Source organism: Taudactylus pleione, unplaced genomic scaffold, assembly GCF_031769625.1.
Source record: "Taudactylus pleione unplaced genomic scaffold, aTauple2 ptg000080l, whole genome shotgun sequence".
NCBI classification, from domain to species: Eukaryota; Metazoa; Chordata; class Amphibia; order Anura; family Myobatrachidae; genus Taudactylus; species Taudactylus pleione.
Window position 1 is genome coordinate 3,352,901 of NW_028284482.1, and position 21,615 is coordinate 3,374,515.

Genomic DNA, 21,615 nt, shown 5'->3' on the forward strand with positions numbered 1-21,615 from the left:
AAAGTGCATCGACGTTTCAGTTTTTACTAAACTGTTTTCAAGATCTTAATATATGATATATCTTGGTGAAGGTTTCCACTACAGCTTCCGGTGACTCAAAACAAATCCCATGCATCTTGCGCTTGATTTGCGGAAACACGAAGGAGTCACAGGGGGTCAGGTCTGGATTTTATGGCAGATGACCAAACTCTTGGATGCGTTCATGGGTCAAAAAATCCATCACTTTCCTGAACTTGTGTGCAGGTGCCTTGTCGTGATAGAGAAGGGCGCCACGAGTGCGAGTTCTTGGACGGTGCCTGCAAATGGCTTGCAGCAGGCATTGGTTGGCGTACCAATCCCCAGTGACAGTGCGCTGCTGCACGAGTGGTGCGGTAGGTACATGACCGGTCCTGGCCACGAAAACAGCCACCATCTGCTTGGCCATGCTGCGCTGTGGTGGTGCACCTCCAACTGGGGTCCACTGGGCTGACTATTGTTTGGTCTCAGGGTGGAAACTGTAGATCCAGGATTAATCGCCACTGATGATCTCCCAGACAGAGTGTGAGCAACCGCCATTAAACCTGGCTAGCATGTTGCTGCTCCAAGTCACCCGAGCCTCCTTCTGCTCTTGAGTCAGCTGATGGGGTACCCAGCGTGCAGAAACTTTGCTCAAGCCAAGCTTTTCGTGGAGTATCGAGTGGATGGATCCTGATGAGGTTCCTATCTCCTTCTCTAACTGGACCACGTTCATCCTGGCATCCACCTTAATTATACCTATTAATCCTGATGAAAAATGCATTAAAGCATTTGAAACGTTGGCACAACTACCTGTTGTTAGTTTGATGACTAGCTTTCATATTTAAATTCGTGGTGTGCCCCTGCTGCAGTCTGGTGTATGTATATGTGTGTGTATGGGTGTGTATATATGTGTGTGTACAGTGCCAATGCATCCGTGCCTCTCATTGCACGCTACGCGCTGTCCCCACAGTGCCAACACATCAAGCCTCTCATTGCACGTTACGCACTGCTCCCACAGTGCCAACACGTCAGAGCCTCTCGTTGCATGCTATGTGCTGTTCCCATAGTGCCAACACATCAGTGCCTCTCGTTGCATGCTATAGTGCCCAAACCACTGTGTACCTTATTGTAAACTGTACCAATGATCCATGTACTCAATTGCACGCTACCAAACTACCAGCTCTTGAATTATCGCAGCTATACCCTTTTGGTGTATCCCCGTAGAAGCAAAATCCCAAGGCTTCACCCTTGTATTATATGTTAACTATGTATATATACATTTTATGCCCATTGTAAATGGTACACTGCTAATCTTGTCAAGCGACAAAAGAAAAAGTATTCGGTACACTCGGGTTTTAGGGGCACTCAACCTATATAGTAAAATATAACTTATTTATATCATAGTAAAAATTAGGGCATTCAAAGACTTATGAACACAATCGTGTATACATAAACAACATAAATCACACGTATGGAATTGCAGAAATCCAGAAGTTATCTTCAGGAAAATTCCTGAATATATATTCCCATGTGGCAAAATATTAAGATAAATCAAATCTATGAGAGATGATCTTCATAGGAATATCCAGCAGTCACAGCAAAATTATGGTAATAACACATTGTAAAAATTGCATTGATACAGGAAACGGGTGTGGTATAAGAGATAGACAGTAATTAGATAGACAATGTCTAGATCGACCCCAGTTAATAGATCTATAACAGTTAATAGATCGACAGGTACAATAGGTCGACACACTAAAGGTCGACATGTACAAATGGTCGACATGGTCAAAAGGTGGACACGAAAATAGTCGACACATTATTATTATTTTTTTAGCGTAAAGACCATTCGGCCCCTTGCGGGCTCGTTTCGCTCGCCACGCTGCGGGCATGGATTTATTCCCCCTCCATGCCCACTTGGATGGTAGGGAATGACGTTGGATGGTAGGGAATGACGGACACTGGCTCATCTTAAGTGCCTAACCGTAAACCTAAACCTAAAAAAAAAAAGTGTAGATCATTTTAGTGTCAACCGTTTTCATGTTGACATTTTGACCATGTCGACCTTTAGTGTGTCGACGTTTTGTACCTGTCGATCTATTGACTGTCTAACATCTGGGGTCGATCTAGACAGTGTCTAACTAATTACTGTCTATCTACAGTCTGGCACCCATTAAATTGATGTCAGCCATGATAAAAAAAAGAAATATAAAATATGCATGCTAATCACTGTATCCAAAATGCATACAACAATGAGTGATAAAATCACACAGGTATTTAGGAGTTGCAGAGTAGGAGAGAGTTCCAGTGGTAGAGAGCAGCACAGGGAAAACCTTGGAGGTGGGAATGGGAGAAAGTCCCTTATTCACAGTGATAGTAAACAGTAAGTCAGTGTTAGTACACGTATCAACCGGACGTCACCATATCACCTGATATCAACGCAGGGTGTCATAAACAAGGAGCTGAAGACATATTGACACACACAAGAAAAGGGAGGAGACTGTGGGTCTGTACTGCCGGTGGAGTCTCGCTCGTGCACATCGGAAACTTCCTTCAACATTACTAATATTGTGTAAGCATGACTGTTGTGTACTGTAATATGTATCCTGGTTGTTGCATCTTTGCAAATGCAGCTTAACAGACATGCTGCTGCCACACACTTGTGAGGTGCCTGCAAGTGAGCTGTAGGTTGGGGGAGGTCCAAGGGCAGCCCTTGATATGTGAGAATGCGATAAGGGTTTAAAAACTACACAGGGGTAGATGTATACAAGCAGTGAAAAGTGTGGATAAGTGTTCCAGTGGAGAAGTTGCCTATGGCAACCAATCAGCTTTGATGTTGCATTAATCAAGTAAATTTAAATTGATAGGTAGAACCTGATTGGTTGCCATGGGTAACTTCTCCACTGGCATACTTCTCCACTCTTTTCATTACTTCAAAATCTACCTCACAGAGAGAGAGACATTGCTGACTATGAGTTGACTCCCATTGGACTGGTTTTGGTGGATTTTTGCTATTAATGTGCATTTATTTTGTTTTACAGTAAGTGTTAACCACATCAAGCCCTGAAAAACAATACTCTTTATCCAGGCCTGTTGGAGGGTCCTTTTGGGGGCCCTCCTCCTGCAGCCCCGCACTCCTGCTGCGGTACTTTGGGCAGGGGGAGAGTGGACTGACTGCAGCAGCCTCTCTCCCCAGCCCAGCACACGCGCTGCTATTACGTTGTGCCTGGGGGGAGTGATCACACTTGATGAGAAATATCACTGGCATTCCCTACTCAGCCCATACTACATCCAAAAGGGGATGCAGCTGAGAATGCACAGATCTTAAGGGCTTCAGCATTTAAAATTAATTTATCTGTGATTCAAATATGGAAATATGGGTCATCTATGGGCCCAATGTCCAAAGGACAGGGCTAATCTGACTGTAACTTTTCCTGCTTTGGTCCAGTTCATCTCTGTATGAATCCGGCTACAGGAAAGTCTCAATTACTTCTGGTGACCATAATGATGGACAGGATAGTAGTTCCCACTTGAGTCAGTTCAGGAAATCAACTTGCCCTTGGTTCCAACATTGTGGTTCTCAAGGCTGGGAACAAACTACTACCAAAACATTGGGTCATCGGCACATGGAACCACTGAAACCTATATAAGAACTCTATTGCCAATCACTGTCCTGTATCAGACTTTCACTGTAGAAACCTCTGTAGTGTCAAGCTGGCATTCCCCTTATTTTACGATGGGGCTTCCCATACTTTGAGGAGATCCTATGAGAGCAAGTGACGGAAGAGAAAGCTTTTCAGTTGAAACTGCCTTATCAGTAGACTGGATGTCAGACTATAGATCTACATGAAAAAGGTTGACAATGTCAAGATAGACACCAGATGTTAGACAGGCAATAGGTCAACAGGGACAAAAGGTTGACACACCAAAGAAGGTCGATAGGGTCAGAATGGGCATATTTTTTGTTTGCTTTTTAGGGTTAGGCACTTACCCCAACTGTTAGGGTTAGGCACTTACCCGAAGGTTAGAGTAAGGCACCAAGAGGGAGGGTTAGACACTAGAATGGACGGTTAGGGTCAGGCACCTACACCAACGGTTAGGAACCAGGAGGGAGGGTTGGGGTTAGGCACCAAGGGGAGGGTTAGGGTAAGATAAGGGCTAGAAAAAAAAGTCATGTGGCACTATTTTTGTGTCAACCATTTTATGTCGACCTTTTGACCATGTTGACAATTTGTACATGTCAACCTTTAATGTGTCGACCTTTTGTCCCTGATGACCTATTTTCTGTCTAACATCTTGTGTCTATCTAAACATTGTCAACCTTTTTCATGTAGGACTATTCTACCACACCCCAGTAGACTACCTGATTAAGCCACATAAAATCTGTTCGAACAAGTGACGTAAGAAGTGATGCTGCCAGGGTGTGGATAGCACCATATTTTACAGGAATTTGCCTGAGACCAGCTCAATGAAGCTGCCTTAGCTAGTGAACATAGCTGTTGTTGAGGTTAATGGGGTAAAGAAGACTTCTCAACTTAAAAAATGGCACATTCCCATAAATGTTTTGGGGAAGACTTAAAAAGCAAATGAGTGCTTTGTAGGTTCTGGCCAGGGATATATGAGGTAATTAAGAGATATTTCCATGCATTCCCAATCTGTCTCTTCTTTACTGCTTACCCCTGATACCTATAGCCTGTGTATACCATGGTCCCTTTTGAGCACATTGATATGGACCCTTTTGATCTACTGGTAAAGTCAGCTGGTAGACTATGCCAACTGCTATCTGGAGAAGGTACTGCTACAAAAAATACATTCTAGTACAGTGGTCTCCAACATTAATTGAGGTGTGAGCTCATTTACAAAAATGAAACATCCCTGAAAAGCTACTAAAATTGATTGAAAAAAATAATCTGGCTAATAACCGAACAATTGAAGGTCATTTAATCAAAATGAAAAAAAAAAAATGTTTCATAGAATATAAAAATGTATTTAATTATTACAGTGATATTGTTGTAGTTTGTAAATAAAAGTGAAATGTGCCTGTGCTTAAATTTTAATTACCGGCTCCAAGGAGGTACATGCAGTAGAGGAGCAAAAGATATAAGCAGGGCTGCTGTGTGATTTTCCGGCAGGGCAGGGTGGGAGTCACTCGCAGCTTAGACGCCGTGGGTGGAATCATGGGGAAGCACAACAGGTGATTGCTGTAGAGGCTTCGGCAATCACCTGACGTGCTTCCCTGTGGCTCCACCCATGGCGTCGATGCCACGGGGGAGCACACATCAGAGATCACTTCCTCCTAGTTGACTCAGCAGTACTGCAGCTAGGTGAGCTACCGGTAGCTTGCGAGCTACAGGTTGGAGACCAGTGCTCTAGTACCATAGCTAAAGTTGCTACTGATGTTCATATGCTTGCTAATACCCAAGTTGGTTAGACAGACCAGGGTACACTATTTATGTCTAAGTTGATGAATTGTGTGTCAACTGTTATGGATGAAAGGCTGAAGGCTTGGTAGACCACTGAAACACATATTAAGAAAGGTGATGGCACAGAAGAAATTAGATTTCTCCAATCCTATGAAATGTTTGCAGTACGAGATGTACACCAAGTTTCTATAAGAATAATAGCTTTTGTATTGCTGTATGAGATGCAGACAAGAGGAATGTTGGATATGTTAAAAGATTTGTGGGAGCAACTGACACCAAGTTAATGAAACCTGGTTCAGTTTGCTATGCACATGCAATACAGGTTGCTTAGCATAGCTCCTGTAGTGCAACAATATCTAGGAGAGGAACAAAACAACAGTGGCAGAACTGTGACATTTCAGTGTTGGGGCGTTATTCAATTAGTTTTGCGTCCGCGATAAAGTTTCGCCTGCCTGACCTTCCACCTACATCGCGTGTTTTGGACGCAGAAACTTATCATACGTGTCCACGCTATTCGCCCTATTCAATTCAAAACCACGCGAAAACAACAAGCTGCGAAGTCGGAACAGGCGGAAAGTGCTGTCAGAAATGGGGAAATCAGCCTGATCCCCCAAAAAGATGCACTAGCATTAGGGGTAGATGTGCCCTAATAAAGCTATTTGGGGTACTTAAGTTTTTTTAGTTGCTTCTTATAGCAGGTTTTTTTGGTGAAATTAAGTAGTCCTGTTAAATTTTGGGTACTTGAAAATGGGTGCAATAATATTTTAAAGTCTCTAAAGTGAAGTTAAAATAAAACGTGAAAACCGCACCTGCTGCATGGACCTGCAATCAAAAAAACACTTGCCCCATCCTTGCAGACCCCCAAAAAGTCTATTTCGCTAGTTTTTATGCTTGTCCCCCCACTTTTTAGTTTTTCGCCCCCAAAATGAAAGTACTTTTATAGGGTGTTAACTTTTTTTTCCGAATTTTTTGACACAGTTGTCCTGTGGGGGGCTGTCCCTAGGGTTCTGAGAGGTTTCCCCACCTTTGCACACCAAAATAAAAAGGTTGTACTTCTTTTCTCTTGCTATTCAGAGGCGAATATTTTGCCTACGCGAAAAGAGGGTGGAATTGAATACGGAGATGAGTTTCTGCCACACAAAAAGTCAAGACCGACGATACTTTTCCGTGGATCTCGGCTTTTCGTGTCTAATTGAATACGGCCTAGGTCTGGTTATTTCAACCTGGGGACAAAGTGTTTGTGCCTCTGCGAAGCCAAGTACCAGCAATAATAGGGACTTGGGTTAAGGAAGTCAGATTTGTCTTCAGGCAGAGTCCATTCAGATAAGATGGTACGTAGGAATAGAGATGAGTTCTGTTCTCTTCCAGGATGTACAATAGAAATAAAGTTGGAAAGCCACAACAGAAGAAGGGAGTGCAAAAAAGAAACAATATCCTGTGTTCCTGAATAGTGTTGCTTTCCATCTTATACCTCTTTTCCATCTGATGGGCGTGTCGCACTCGGGTGAGACCCATACAGGAAGGTGGCCCGACCCGGCACTAATGGCGGGTTGATGACATCATCGGCATCACATGTGGAGCTGGTGCTTTGAGATGATCTTCTCTCCAAGCGCTGGCTCTTCCTAAGCAAAGAATGAGACCCGGGTCGCATCAACCCGGGTTACGCGTTCACACTGCATAATGAGCAGCGTTGAACATGTGTTCAACCCATCTCTTGACCAGGGTTGAAATGCCAGGTCACTCGACCTGGCTTATTTCATCCCTGCCTTTTCACATTGCGCAGTAACCTGGGTTGCTGCACACTCATGTGCAATAACCCGGGTTATTGCTGCTAGTGGAAAAGGAGTATTAGATGTATTGTAGCAACCCTATTTTTTTTATTGCATCAAGGTGTTTCCTTGGTATTAATTGAGGATTTTTTTATTATAATGCAGTTAATAGTATTGCAATTATTCTTTTATTCTAAATGTGCTGCTAGACATTTTGTGACAATATGCAGACACATAGAATTGATGTTCCTATTTTATGTTAAGATTAGTTACCATCTTTTCCACTTAAATCACTGCATTAGTAACTGTGTACATTTTTATATATTTTTTTTCTATTCCTTGTTTCAGAATTGCGCTTCAAAGTCCCCTGGGGACACCTAGCAGCCAAAGCCTGGGGCCCACCTAATGGCCGCCCTGTTCTCTGTCTACATGGCTGGTTAGATAATGCCAACACATTCGATAGACTTATTCCTTTGCTTCCACAAGGTGAGTTCAAAGCTTGTGAGCCACTACTTTTTAATAATATTTACTAGTATAAAATCAACATATTACTTTTAACAGATTTTACAGAAAATGTGGTAATGATCTTTTTGAAAAATAGCAAATTAAGATTAACGTTAAGACTGACTCAGAATAAGGCCTCAGGTATTTCAATCAAACACGAAAAAAAACAAAAACAAATGCATCATAAATTTCAAGTGCAGGTTTTATTGTATGTAGATACCAGCTTTTTGCAGTTTTGGAAAGGGGGATTAATGCCGAAGCAAGAAGCATAAAGTATTTCTTGCTGGTGGTTAAAAGAAAAAAAAGTACATTTGTTTTGTTCAATGTTTCTCCGTTTCAATATATAAGCACTTTATTGGCCATTTTGGGCAGATGATCATTACATTGTGAGAGTAAAGTGTATAGTAATGCTATTTTCAGGAAATTCAGTCTTCTCACAAATCACCCTATAATTTGTGCGGATACTTCATAATTATTACTGATATTGATGTTGGCATGTTACCAGCCTAAATAGTCCCAAAATAGGCTCAGCAGCGATGGGGTTAAGTGAAAATAATTTTATACTATTTGGATAACAAAGGGAATATGGACAAATAAAGTAAAAATGTACATTGTTCAATGATATCTCCTATGATTATTTGCAAACAATATACATGATGATATATGCAATTTAATATAGTTTGGGAAAAGCTGTAGGACATGTTATACTGCTAGATGTATCTATATTAGTATATCCCTCATTAAGTGAAATTAAAATTAGGAAATCCTACAAACTTCCCCAGATGATAATGCAAAACAGAAGCTAAGGAAGGTAACCTTGGTGCATACAGGATATACAGCTGCCTTAATCTTGGTTAAGGTTACACCCTATAACCCGTGTATACAAATGAACAAAAAGATAACCAGATATGGGGTGCTAATCATGACTGAATGTAGAAGGAAGTGAAATGATAACTATGAAATGGACAATAATGTAATATTTTATACTTAGTGTTACAATATAAACAATCATGTCCCTTCAAAGCTGGCTTCTCTCTTGCCACGTTGTGTGATGTCAAAATAGTGATCAGGTATTTCACTCATATGAAAGCTAAAAATATATACAAAATAGCTTAAAAAGTTTCAATGATGTAATTCAATATGTACGAGGATTTTCCATAATGTGGTAAATTCATAACCGTGGAAATTTCAGTCAGATTGGTAAAAAATCGAGGCATTATTAGAAAGATGTAACTGAAGAGCATGTAGATAGTATAGAATTGGAGGCTTCAGAACCCCAGACTCGAATCCCTTAATGGCACGATTCTGCAACGTGATAACCACTTCCACCAGTGGCGATATGTCGTCCTGTCGTAGGGCAATATATATGGATCATAGGCTCTTTCTCAGGGCAGTAGGATGGGGTGGCTTGTGGATGACATACAGTCAGGTGCATAAATATTGGGTCATTGACAGAATTTTCATATTTTGGCCTCTATTCACCACCACAATGGCTTTGAAATGAAACAAACAAGATGTGCTTTAACTGCAGACTTTCAGATTTAATTTGAGGGTAATTACATCCAAAGTAGGTGAACGGTGTAGGAATTACAATGGTTTCTATATGTGCCTTCCACTTTTTAAGGGGCTAAAAGTAATGGGACAAACTAAACAATCCTAAATTTAACTTTCACTTTTTAATACTGCTTTTTAACAGTCTGCTTGTGTGTCCAAGTTGCATCACATTGCGACTTAGGGTTCAGACCAATTCCACAAAATGTACTCGCAGGCATGAACCATTGCGACAACGGGTGCACTTGACTGCAGCCCCATAGGGCTCCAAGTAAAATTATGTGAATTCGGGCTCTGAGCCGGCCATGAGGGGTGCGAGATGCAGTGCTGTTGCCGGCGTGGAATTGGATTGACCCCTTAGACACATTGACGGCAAAAAAAAAGCCCTGCGTTAGCAGAGTGTCATGGGACCTGGCACGCCGAGAGGGGCTTTTTAGTGCGACTGAAGCATAGATGTATAAAGATGTATAAACCTCCATGTAGCCAAGTAATATGTACAGGACATGAAACCAACTAAATAAGGCATGATAAATATATATAAAATTATCAAATAAAAGGATGAACTGGATAAGGCATATCTATATGTATAAACTAATAATGTAATGGACTCTCATATAATCATTGATGGAAAAGAAACTATAAGAATTAGAAAAACTCTTAAGAATTATGTGGTGTGACAACAATTGAGTGTCACAGGTTGTGTGTCTGATGCTGGATGGAATAGGGACAGAATAATATACAGTGTTAATTTGAGTCCTATGATGAATTTCACATCTACAGGAACCATTTCATTTTGATGTTCTGGTTTAATTCATTAGGATGTAATGTTTGTAATTGAATTCAACGTATCTCTGCTTTGGCTTGCATGGCTTCCTCATTCCTGTCTCTCCAAGTCCCTTTAATATATTTTCTATTCCAATCATTTTTTAATGGCTTTCGTCGAGCAGTCATGTTTATTTTTTAAATGATTAGACAGTGAATGTGTTGTGACACCTCTCTGAATATTGTGCAGATGTTCACTGAGGCGAGTTTTTCGGAATCAACTGATGCATCCAACATATAGTAGATTGCAACTGCATTCTATTAAGTAGATTGTTACTTGTGTGGCATGTGGTTAATTGTTGAATCTCATTTTTAAGCACATGCTGAGAACTAGTATTCAGAGTTCTAATGCCTCACATTATTCCACACCTATGGAACCATTTGGTCGTCACTGTATGTGTATTGATTACAGAGAGTGTACTACTTGTTAATTTGTTTCTTAAGTTAGGAGTTCTCCTGTAAAAAAAACTTTGGCCTGTCTGGAATGATAATCTTTAGTACTGGGTATTTTTAAGGAGATGCCAATGTCACTGTATGATGGAACCCTATAAGAGAATGGAGGCCGTGTACCGAGTAATGAAGGCCCATTCATAATCATTTTTTCCTTTTTTTTTCGTGACATTTTCTGTTAATAGTGATTTTCTATCCAGCTTGATTTTTCCTTTTGAGTTTTCAACAACTTGTGTATTTTGTATCCTTTTTCACTCATTCTTTTCACCATGATTGACATTTGCTCTTCACAAATTACATCCTTACTACAGTTTCTCCTTAACCTGGTTCTTAGGAACACTGTTGGGCCAACTGACATGATGTTCACTATTAGTAGCAATATAGTTATTTGCGTCAGTCGATTTACTGTAGCATTTGGTCTCCAGTGTTCCATTCTCCATATAAATTTCCAGATCTAAACTTAGTGAAATATAGAATCATTGTTCAAATTCTTGCAGAAGATGCTTATCTCCTCTTTTGGTCCTTTCCAAAGAAACAAAATGTCATCTGTGAAACGATACCAGGCTACCAACTTTTTACCAAAGGCTATGTTGTTTCAAATCTGTGTGTTTTTCCAATATGCCATGAATAGATGGCATAGCTTGGGGCAATCTGGGTGCCCATTGCTGTTCCGGTTTTTGGATGTAGTACTATTCATCAAAGAAGAAATAGTTATTTTGTAGGATAAAACTGGTTCCCTCTATTAATAACTTTTTTTTTCTTTTTCTCTCCTCTGTTGTCCAAAAACCATTTCACCGCTTAGTGTCCTTTCTGATGTGGACTGTTCGCATATAATGCTGCCAAGTCGGACATTACCAACAACATGTGTTCTTCCCAATTGATATTAATAATTTTACATAAGATGTCAGTTGTGTCCTTTAAATTTAATTTACTTAATAGAATGCAGTTGCAAACTACTATATGTTGGAAGCGCGAGTAGAGCCCTAAAAACACACATCAGTGAACATCCGTGCAGAATTCAGAGGTCTCACCACATATACATTGTTTAACCATTTAAAAGATAAACATGACTGCTCAACAAAAGCCATTAAAAAATGAATGGCCGTATAAAATATCAAAGAGAATTGGAGAGACAGAAATGAGGAAGCCATGCTAGCCAAAGCAGAGATGTGATGTAATTATAGACTAAAAACATTATTTTAATGTGTTAAACCAGGACTTCAAAGTAAAATGGTTCCTGTAGATGTAGAATTTATCGTAAGACTCAACATTAACACTGCATTCTGTCCCTATTCCATCCAGCCACAGACACACAACCTATTACCCTCAGTTGTTGTAGAAGATTCTCCTTATCCATACGATATGAATTATACTCCATTCCAGTTCACACTACATCATTCTTAGAGCCATATCCAATTAGCCCCGAACATTGTTCGGGCGCTAATTAATCCCTGCGATCAGCAAAAAACGGGAATTTTTCGCCGATAATCCCTGATTTTTGCCGATATTTTTTTTAATCCCTATCCTACTAATTCGGGCAAATTAATAGGATAATTCGCCCGTTAACACATAGGAGCCGCGATAAACTCGCGGCCCTATGTGTTCTCGCCTTTTTTGGGGCAAAAAAATGGCACAGAGTACATTTCAATGCCTATCTCTCTATGATCCATAACTTGCAAACGCATGTTGCAATTTCCTTGCCGATGGAACCGGAAGTCTGCAAATAAACAGTGGTTTAGAATGGCACCAAACATGGTCTGCTAATCATGTACTAAACCTTAGATACCAAATATATGTATTTCACAATAGACTTGATAACGTATAAAACCTCTAATATTAACCTTAATGCTTAGGGAACCTTTTTATAAGTTTTGGTATGTGTAAGTGTAAGGATATTGCGTGTAGTCGCTAATATGCGTGGTGCGTTTTATGTGCATAGTGCTTTAATAAACAGCGCAACTGTGCGCTGTGCGTCTTGTATATTTTATATGTATGATTTAATGTGCGTATGGGGTATGGTAGGACTTTTAACAATATGCGGTAGCACGATGCTAATAATAGCATATTAGCATCGCACACAATGGTTTCATGCTGACGACGCAAGATGGCGTCGTCAGGGGCAACATAAAATGACGTTGCCCGATATTAACTTGAGATCTGGTCTCAGCCAATCATCCTGCTTCGACAGTCCACCCTTTGATAGCAAACAATACGCTATCACACTCTGGTCTTAAATTTATTTTTAGTCTTACACTGTGACACATTATCTAATGTTATATTATGGGATGGAACAATGTGGTTATTAAACCATCAATAATGTGTCTCCGGGAGGGACATAAAACTACCCTTATACTCACACTGCGGATCTTGGAAGATCATGGGATTGATGTAGGGATGCACCTAACCTATAAAGGAAGTCTTGAAGGGGATAGGGACTTACATTATTTAGGATGTTTAAGATAACATTTAATAATACATTTCATTCATGGCTTAATCTATACATCATCTGATGGTACATTCTAGTTCAGGGTTGTAATACAGTTCTTCCTTGACCTTGGTATCCATAATATTATTGCTCATCACCATCATCTCTGTTTCTTGGTTCGCCCTTGTGCACTTTCCACACTTCAATACATTAGGAACACACCTGACACTTAAGCCAATTACTAAGATGACAATCAGTATAAGGATCAGGAGCTTACCCACAGTGGCAACCAGTTCCTGGACCCATTCTCCTAGACCGGAGAACCATTTCACAGGGTTCAACCAAGTGAACCACTCTTCTACCTTCTCCTCTACTTTAATCGGTGAAGCATTATGGTTCTTCTGAAATTCCCATTTTAACTGCAGAATTTCATCCATTTTCCGGTCTATTACCTCCCTGGGATCACTAGTGCTATTTGTAATGTATGTGCAGCACTTGACACCAAATTGGGTGGCCAAAGTCACACAGTATCCCCCAGTGACAGATGTTAAGTAATTTAACACTAGTCTATGTTGCACAAGTTCTTTCTTTATAAGCTTGCAACTCCCTACCTGTATACCTAAACGTGTCATCATACATCTCGGTGATATTATCTATTAATTTAGCAAGGTCTTGAATATAGCTGAAATTTAAAGTACCCCGAGCAATCCTGGTGGGATCCAATGCTACTAAAACTTGAAAGCCAGTTGTTTCACTAATCAACTGTGTGGCTTTATGTACATCACCAGGTATCATGTTTCTCTTGTCACGATGTTCATAATGCGTATGAAGATATGGAGATGGTGTGTTTTTATGGATACCAAGCATTTCACCATGTGTAAGGGTCATAACTTCTGGAACTACTCTTCCTAGGTAGCATAAACCTTCTGAACTCGGAGAGAGCCACTTATACGCTTTCCTTCCACATATAAAATACACATCATCAGGGAGTACATAAGGGATAGTAAACATCATTATCGTCAAACACATTTCCCTAGAAAGTGATCCTATTTCAGGTTCTCCTATTTGACTCATACAAGTTTCTGGTTGTAATATCTTGGCACAATACCCTTCTGGTACCCTACCAACCATTTCTTTGGTACTCTTGGAACTTAGGGCCTGATTCAGAGCTGGATGCAATTAGCGCTCGCTCGTCCAGAAAATAGGAGTGGCTATTCAAATGAACCGTTCGCTCTTTGCGGTCTGTTCACGCCTCTAGGTCTGAACGAGCGAACAAAACTTGCGGTCATTTTTTGGAAAACGACGCCCCCTGGCCGCTCGCATCCTACGTCATGTCCGCTATTTATTAGATTAATCGAGTACATCGACCAGCGTATGAACTGCTCGCTATTCTTGTGGTTGGTTTTTCCTACCACAATCTTGCGAGCAGTTCTGGCTATAAAATAACTCAGTGATGTGGTCAATGACGCTGCTGTTTTAATTATGCACACCCATAAAACGCCCGTTTTGACCTTTAAGCACGCCTGCGTTCGGATCTCCACTCCCCGTTTCAAGCACCTTCCCCTGTTACCACCCACATACGCCTCTTTCTGTCACTCAATTTTTCAGGCATTCGCTATTTTGCGAGCACATGAATTTCGACCGCACTGACTGGTTCGCGCATGCGTATTACGATCCGTATGCATGCGCAGTGGGCAAACATCGCTCGGAGCGAACGAGCGGCCGCTTGCGAGCGGCTCTGAATCAGGCCCTTAGTGTATATTTATACCGGAAGTGTCTTCCATCTAGTCTAATTGTGCGTAAAAGTTCAAAATGTATAAGTTCATTATCAGCTCTTAGTGAGAAGGTCATCGTCTGGTTATTCCCAGTCACCTCCCAACTTTCTGGTTCATTGGAGTTGGTGATGTTCAAAAACAAAAGTGATCTATCTACTTGGTGCTGGTGGAGTTTAAAATGAGGTGGTTTGGACATAAGAAATTTTCCATCCAATGTATCCCCTCTTCGCAATTCTAAAACCTCAGAGACATTCAATGGGAATGGCACTAACCCTACATTATGTTTTCCTTGAGGCACGTCAGACCACACCCAACAGTCAGTTTGGTTTAAAACTCTGCCCACCATGGTATGATAATCCTCTAAAGGATACCCGCTCCAGTACGGGTTATACTTAGGCTGGCACCGTTGGATGCATCTCTCAACGACTAGGGACCCACAAAACTCACACATACAATAGTCCTCAGACGATAGACCTTCACACTGTCTCTGAGTTTCCAAAATAACAGATCTCTTAACAGTTACTGTACTGGGTTTGGTCAGATACTCCCCCGATTGGTTTAGCACTCCTTCTCCCAACTCCACTCCATCAATATCACCATCAGCTCCTCTCTCCGTCATCTGTCCTCTGTCACAGAAACCAGAAATCCCGAAACAAACTAGGATGATGAAAACTCTGGAAGAAGACACAAACGTAACCCCACCACACCACTCCATTTCTGGGACAGTAATCAACAAATGTCTTTAGCTCAGGTGTCTCACTGCAACTTTTAACCCTCCCGGAACAGGCTCGCAATTGATAGGTCTACGTTATCTGCCTCGACCCCGTCTTGTCTCTCCACCAGTTGGTTGACCTTCTTACAGTGAGTGGAATGGACCCAGGTATCTCTCTCTGCCAGTTTCAAGGAAGTTGTACTCGTCAGCAACACTTGATACGGACCTTCCCACCGATCGGTCAAACAACCAAGAAATTTCTGATCATAACAAATTCTCCAGATTCAACATCATGACAGTTAGTTTGTTTCTGGCATATCATGTGACAACAATTTCAGTTTCTGCTGTTGCTGCTTCAACTGTTTACTCATTGTTATAAGATACCTTACAGTTACCTCGTTGTTACTTTCAAATCTTCCTGTGGACTTGATGTCAAATGAGGCTGTCTACCAAACAGTATTTCAAAGGGGGACAGATTAGGAGGGGATCTGGGAGTTGTCCTGATGCTATGAAGGACTAGTGGTAGGGCTTCTGGCTATTCCAGTCCAGTTTCTGCCATGATCTTACTCAGTTTATTTTTAATAGTACCGTTCATCCTCTCCACCTTGGCGCTGGTGTGAAGTCTACTGTTAATACCCATCAACTTACACAGGTTCTGAAGACATCACCTGTGAAAATGAGTACCCCTATCACTTTCAATAATTCTAGGGATACCGTATCTGCATACAAACTCCTGAACAATCTTTTTAGAAGTAAACACAGCAGTATTAGTGGCAGCTGGATATGCCTCAACCCAATTAGAAAACACTACAATCTGTACAAACTAATACATACTTGAGATTGCTGCAGGGTGGTAATTGGATGAAATCAATTTGTATTACCTGAAAAGGTCCGTCTGTCGGAGGAACGTGGGATGGCTGGGTTGGTATTGTTTTTCCAATGTTCTTCCAAGCATGTCAAACAGGACATTGCCCTCTTTTCAGCTTGGGAAGAGAAACCTGGTGCACACCAATACGCCCTGACCAACTTGCACATACCTTGCTTTCCCAGGTGAGTCAGACCGTGCGCTGCCTCAGCCAAGCTTGGGTAATATGCCTTGGGTGCCACTGGCTTACCTTGTCCATCTCTCCAGAGTCCAGAGGACTCTTGCTCACATCCCTAGAATCTCCAGACTGCCTTTTCCTGAATGGAACACAAATTTTGCATCTCAGTTAATTTGTGCATATCAATCGTTTGGAAAACAATCATCATTTGATTAATTGGCATGTTTACTCTTAAACCTGCTGCCCATTTGGCAGCTTCGTCTGCCCTGTTATTGCCCAGTAACACCGGATCTTCTTCACATGTATGGGCTTTACACTTAATGACGGCCACTGCCTTAGGCATTTGGATAGCTGTCGATAGTCCTATGTTTTGAGTGTGCGACTGGTGTGCCTGCTGCTGTCATAAAATTTCTTAGACGCCATAGAGCACCAAAATCATGTACTACCCCGAAGCCGTACCTAGAGTCAGTGTAGATATTAGCAGATTTGCCTTTTGCTAATTCACATGCTCTCCTTAGTGCCACCAGCTCCGCAACTTGGTGCTGAGTGAGGTGGACCAAGGGGTTCGGCTTCTATGATGGCTTCGTCATTTACGACAGCGTAACCTGTACGTAACTCTCCAGTGTCAGTTTGTCTATGGCATCTCCCATCCGTGTAAAATGTAACATCTACATTTTCTAAAGGTGTATCACGTATGTCAGGTCTTGCAGTAAAGGTCTAATTTAAATATTCCATATAATCATGTGCATCAGTATACTTGCAAAACTCACCTTCCATCAGCGACTCACCTCTCTCCACCCTTTGTGCATCTGGAGGCACATATGGTAGATACGTTGCTGGGTTTAACGTACTGCACCGTTTAATGGTGATGTTTGCAGGTGCTATTAGAGCTAGTTCCCATTTCGTGAACCTAGCTGAGGAGACATTTCTGGCAGTGGTGTAACTAGGGTATTTGGAGCCCAGGGCAAATGTGAAAAGGGAGCCACCCCCCCAACACACTGAAATATGCGCGCCTTCGGCGCACATGTAAAAAGAAATGGGCGTGGTCACTTAAAAATGGGGCGTGTCAACATGACACACCCCTTTATTTTCAAGCTGAACATTCCTATCCATATGCACCTTAACCCCAGTAGTACCCCTTATACAGTACCCCCAGTATGCAGTTGTGGTCCCTCTTATGCAGGCCCATAGTAGTGCCCCTTATACAGTATCCCCAGTAGTGGTCCCCCTTATACAGCCCCCAATTAGTTCCCCTTACTCAGTTCCCCCAGTAGTGGTCCCCCCAAATGCAGTGCCCTATGTAGTGTTCCCCCTTATGCAGTGCCCCCAGTAGCAGTCCCCACAATGCAGTGCACCCAGTAGTGGTATCCCCTTATGCAGTGCCCTTTCTTTATATAGTGCCCCCAGTAGTAGTCCCCCCCTATGCACTGCCCTTTATATAGTGCCCCCAGCAGTAGTTCCTCCCCATGCAGTTTTCCCAGTAGTGGTCCCCCTTATGCAGGCACCCAGTAGTGATCACCCCTATATAGTGCCCCCTGTAGTGGTCCCCGCAGTGCCCCAAGCAGTAAGCCCCTTATATAGTGCCCCCAGCAGTAGTCCCCCCCCCCCCTCCCATGCAGTGCCCCCAGTAGTGGTCCCCCTGATGCAGGCACCCAGTAGTGACCCACCCTATCCAGTGGTCCCTGTAGTGGTCCTTCCTGTTATTGCCCCCAGTTGTGGTCCCCCCAGTGCAGTGCCCCTAGCAGTAGGCCCCTTTTATAATGCCCCCAGTAGTAGTTCCCCCCCAACTAGTGGTCCTAAGTTGAGGTTCCCCCTCCCGATTAAGTGCCCCTATAATAGCCCCCCCAGTAGAGGTCCTTCCAATAATGGTGCCCCCAGTAATAGCTCCCCCCCAGTAGAAGTCCTCCCAATAATGGTGCCCCCAGTAGTAGCCACCAGCCCCCGTTGTGCCCCCACCCCAGTAGAGGTTCCCCCAGTAGTAGCCACCCCCCTCCCCCATTGTGCCCCCAGTAGTGCTGACAGGTTTTAAAAAATATATATATAAAAACATACTGACCTGAATCCACGCTGCTGCTCTGGACCGCGACACCGCTCCCGCCACCGCCGCCAGTCCTCCCGGGCTGGCGCGCTCAGCATAATGGGAGAGACGTCATGACGTCACATGACGTCTTTCCCATTACCGTCCGGCTCTTGCAGTGGGTGCTGCAGCAGTCAATGAGAGTCTATCTGACTCTCATTGGCTGCTGTTTAACACACGCATCGCCGCCAGCGCTGGCGGCGATGCGTGTGTTATGCACAGCCTGAGCCCGCCTCCTAGCGCTATTGGGCAAGCGCTCAGGGGGAGGGAACGGGCTCAGGTGTGCAGCACAGGACTGGCTTATATATATATAAATAATCATCTCATGGCCTAATACTACATCCTCACTCTTACTGACCAATAGAGCAGTTGCTGCTACACTTCTTAAACATGTTGGGTGTGATCTTGCCACAGTGTCCAATTGTGCACTGTAGTATGGTACGGGCCTACTGGCATCACCATGTTTTTGTGTGAGGGCTCCTGCTGCGCAACCGTCAGCTTCCCTTCAGTACAAATCAAAAGGTTTTTCATAATCCGGTATTCCCAATGCAGGTGCTCTTGTCAGACTATCTTTAAGATTAAGGAAAGCCTGCTCTGTTTCCTCTTTGTGTATGACACGATCGGGCTTTGAGGAAGAGACTAAGGGGGTCATTCAGACCCGGTCGTTAGCGCCGATGCGCTCGGACCGGGTCGATGGCCCCCCACAGAGCATGTGCACGACGGCGCCGTCGTGCGCATGCGTGAGACCCGCTACGACCGACAGCGCCGGTCGTAGCGGGTCTCGATCCAAAGGGGGCGAGCTAGCTGTCGATGTTGATTGACCGATCGCCCCGTTTGGAAGGCGGGCTGGGGGGTGGCAGCCCAAACGGAGGCGTTCCCTCTTTCTGCTTGATCGTGAAGATTTTACTCCAGTTGACAATTAATGGGAAAAATACAGCCAATTGGGTGACAATGTGGGTTATATTGTCCTGATTACCTTCATCAGTTATGGGACTATCTCCATCCAATACACAGGCCGTGCTAAACTTTTTCACGTCAGTATTGTGTGGAAGACAAGCCCGTAATACCACTCACCAATCTTTATTGGTTCGCTCATGAGCATTACCTAAATCCTTTACAAATCTCTGGCACTTTGCTTGTTCTTTCCTAGGGTCGGGGAAATCTGTCATTATGGAAAGTAGTTCTGCTCTTGTCCATGGACAATGCATCGCTACATCCTTTTGGCCACTACACCATGTGCTTCCGGATTCCCATTGGGAACAGTTATTGTCCGGACGGGATGGATGCCTGCCACACTGCTACCTTTGGCCTTACTACCTGTTTGAGGGTTCAGCCTATTGCTACTACGTATGGTATTAGCAATCTCCGCTACTGTTACAGCGGGTGTTAATACTTCCTACACTGGTGGGGCTACCTCCATTTCTGGTACTAGCGGGGCAGCTACCTATGCTTGCTGTGGTGGTACATTTAACATTTGTGCAACATGGGAAAGAGCGGACATCACAACAGGTTCATCATCTGCATCATAAACATGTTCCTTATAGTTTCTTAGGAGAGAGCACAAGTTACTTGTTACATTTTTATGATTTTTTAGATCGACTGTACTTTCACCCCCATCCGCATAAGGCGGTGGTGGTGCATGTGCGCTACTAACATTACCTTCTGCAACACTACCTTGCTGTGCGTGCGCGCTACTTTGCGGCGCACACACAGCGCTGTTTGCATGCGCGCTCCCTTGCATCGTGCATGCAACGCTAGTTTGCATCACTTGCACAACACTAAGCCACATGTTCCCCTTGTGCTGCCACAACTTCAAGCAATCACTAAACTTTACACTTTTCTTCAGAGACTTCACTAAACATATATTGTCTCTGACATGGTTCAGAACCTCTGAATCAAAGCTAAAAATCTTAGGAAAAGGTGTTCTACATTTCTTGGTTATTTTGACCCATATATCGCAGTACGCACCATATTTTTTAAACATAACATACCTGGCCAATCCAGTCGGCGCTTCCATCAGCAGCACATCATCGACCATTACTAGAGATTGCTTCGCACCCATCTGAGAAAACGCTTAGCAATTTCTAGAGAATTTCGATTGGTGAACGATTTTCAGTGCGCTACATTCACGCACTCCCTCCCATTATGCACAGTCGGCATGCCTGGCTTTACAGTCGGCTTGCACAACGAGGTGCAGAATAACCACCTATTGAAAATTATTCTACCTGCAACGATATTAAACCCGAGTTTCCGCCGCTCGCTCCTTCCCGCTATGCACCACTTTCCCCACTAGGCGATCTAGTCCGTTGGGCATAAATGAGGAGTAAAATAACCGCCTAGAGAGTTATTTTACTTGTGATGAATTTAACTCCAAGCTTCACCACTCGCTTCCTACTTTGAGTTTACTCCCGCTGGTAGCATCTAGAAGTTCCAGTAACTCCTGACCTTGCCAACAGTTTCACTCCCACAACAACCCACTTCACAATCACAGTTTATATAACCATGCGGTTTGATCACATTGCCCAAAGAATCTAACTGATCAATGGACTTTGCGATTAATGGGTGCCGGACCAAGAAATCCCTCAGTTTCTCGATAACCACAATGTACCTGCTTTGTACACTGGCCCAGTAGTTTGTACGGCCCCGTCGGGCACCTACCGAGTTTCAATTAGTAGCCTCCACTTCACACTTAGGCTTAACCAGACAGTAGCCTCCGCTTTGCAATCACACGTTTCAATTACATACACCTTTTCTGCGCAGAAAATAAAAACCTTTTTTCCTTAATATAGCGGTATAATTCAGAGGTTTAACAAGCAATCACGCTATACATACAATGACCATTTGAACACGTGGCAGCAATACAGGAAATATGCGTACGCTATTGTGCGACTTACCCTCTAACACAAAATTTTAACAATGAAAGAAAACAACTCTTCCTTCCTTGTTCCTAGATCCTAGTCAGCGCTCCTTTAACTCACACAATAATGGATAGCAGTCTCTCAGCATCAAGTGGTAGCAGGTTTTCGAAGGTAATGTGTTCTTTCCTACGTATAGCGCCTCCACCCCT

At 42.9% G+C, this 21,615-nt stretch overlaps 1 protein-coding gene across 3 annotated transcripts in view; it reads left to right on the top strand.

Annotated features, from left to right (window-relative positions):
• The window catches only part of SERHL2 (serine hydrolase like 2), a 102,387-nt gene that overhangs the window by 24,369 nt on the left and 56,403 nt on the right, over positions 1–21,615 (top strand). For all 3 annotated transcript variants that reach the window (XM_088468020.1, XM_088468018.1, XM_088468019.1), the window contains one exon: positions 7,538–7,675. In XM_088468020.1, coding sequence (XP_088324146.1) covers positions 7,538–7,675 — 138 coding nt within the window. The remainder of the gene's footprint in view (positions 1–7,537; positions 7,676–21,615) is intronic.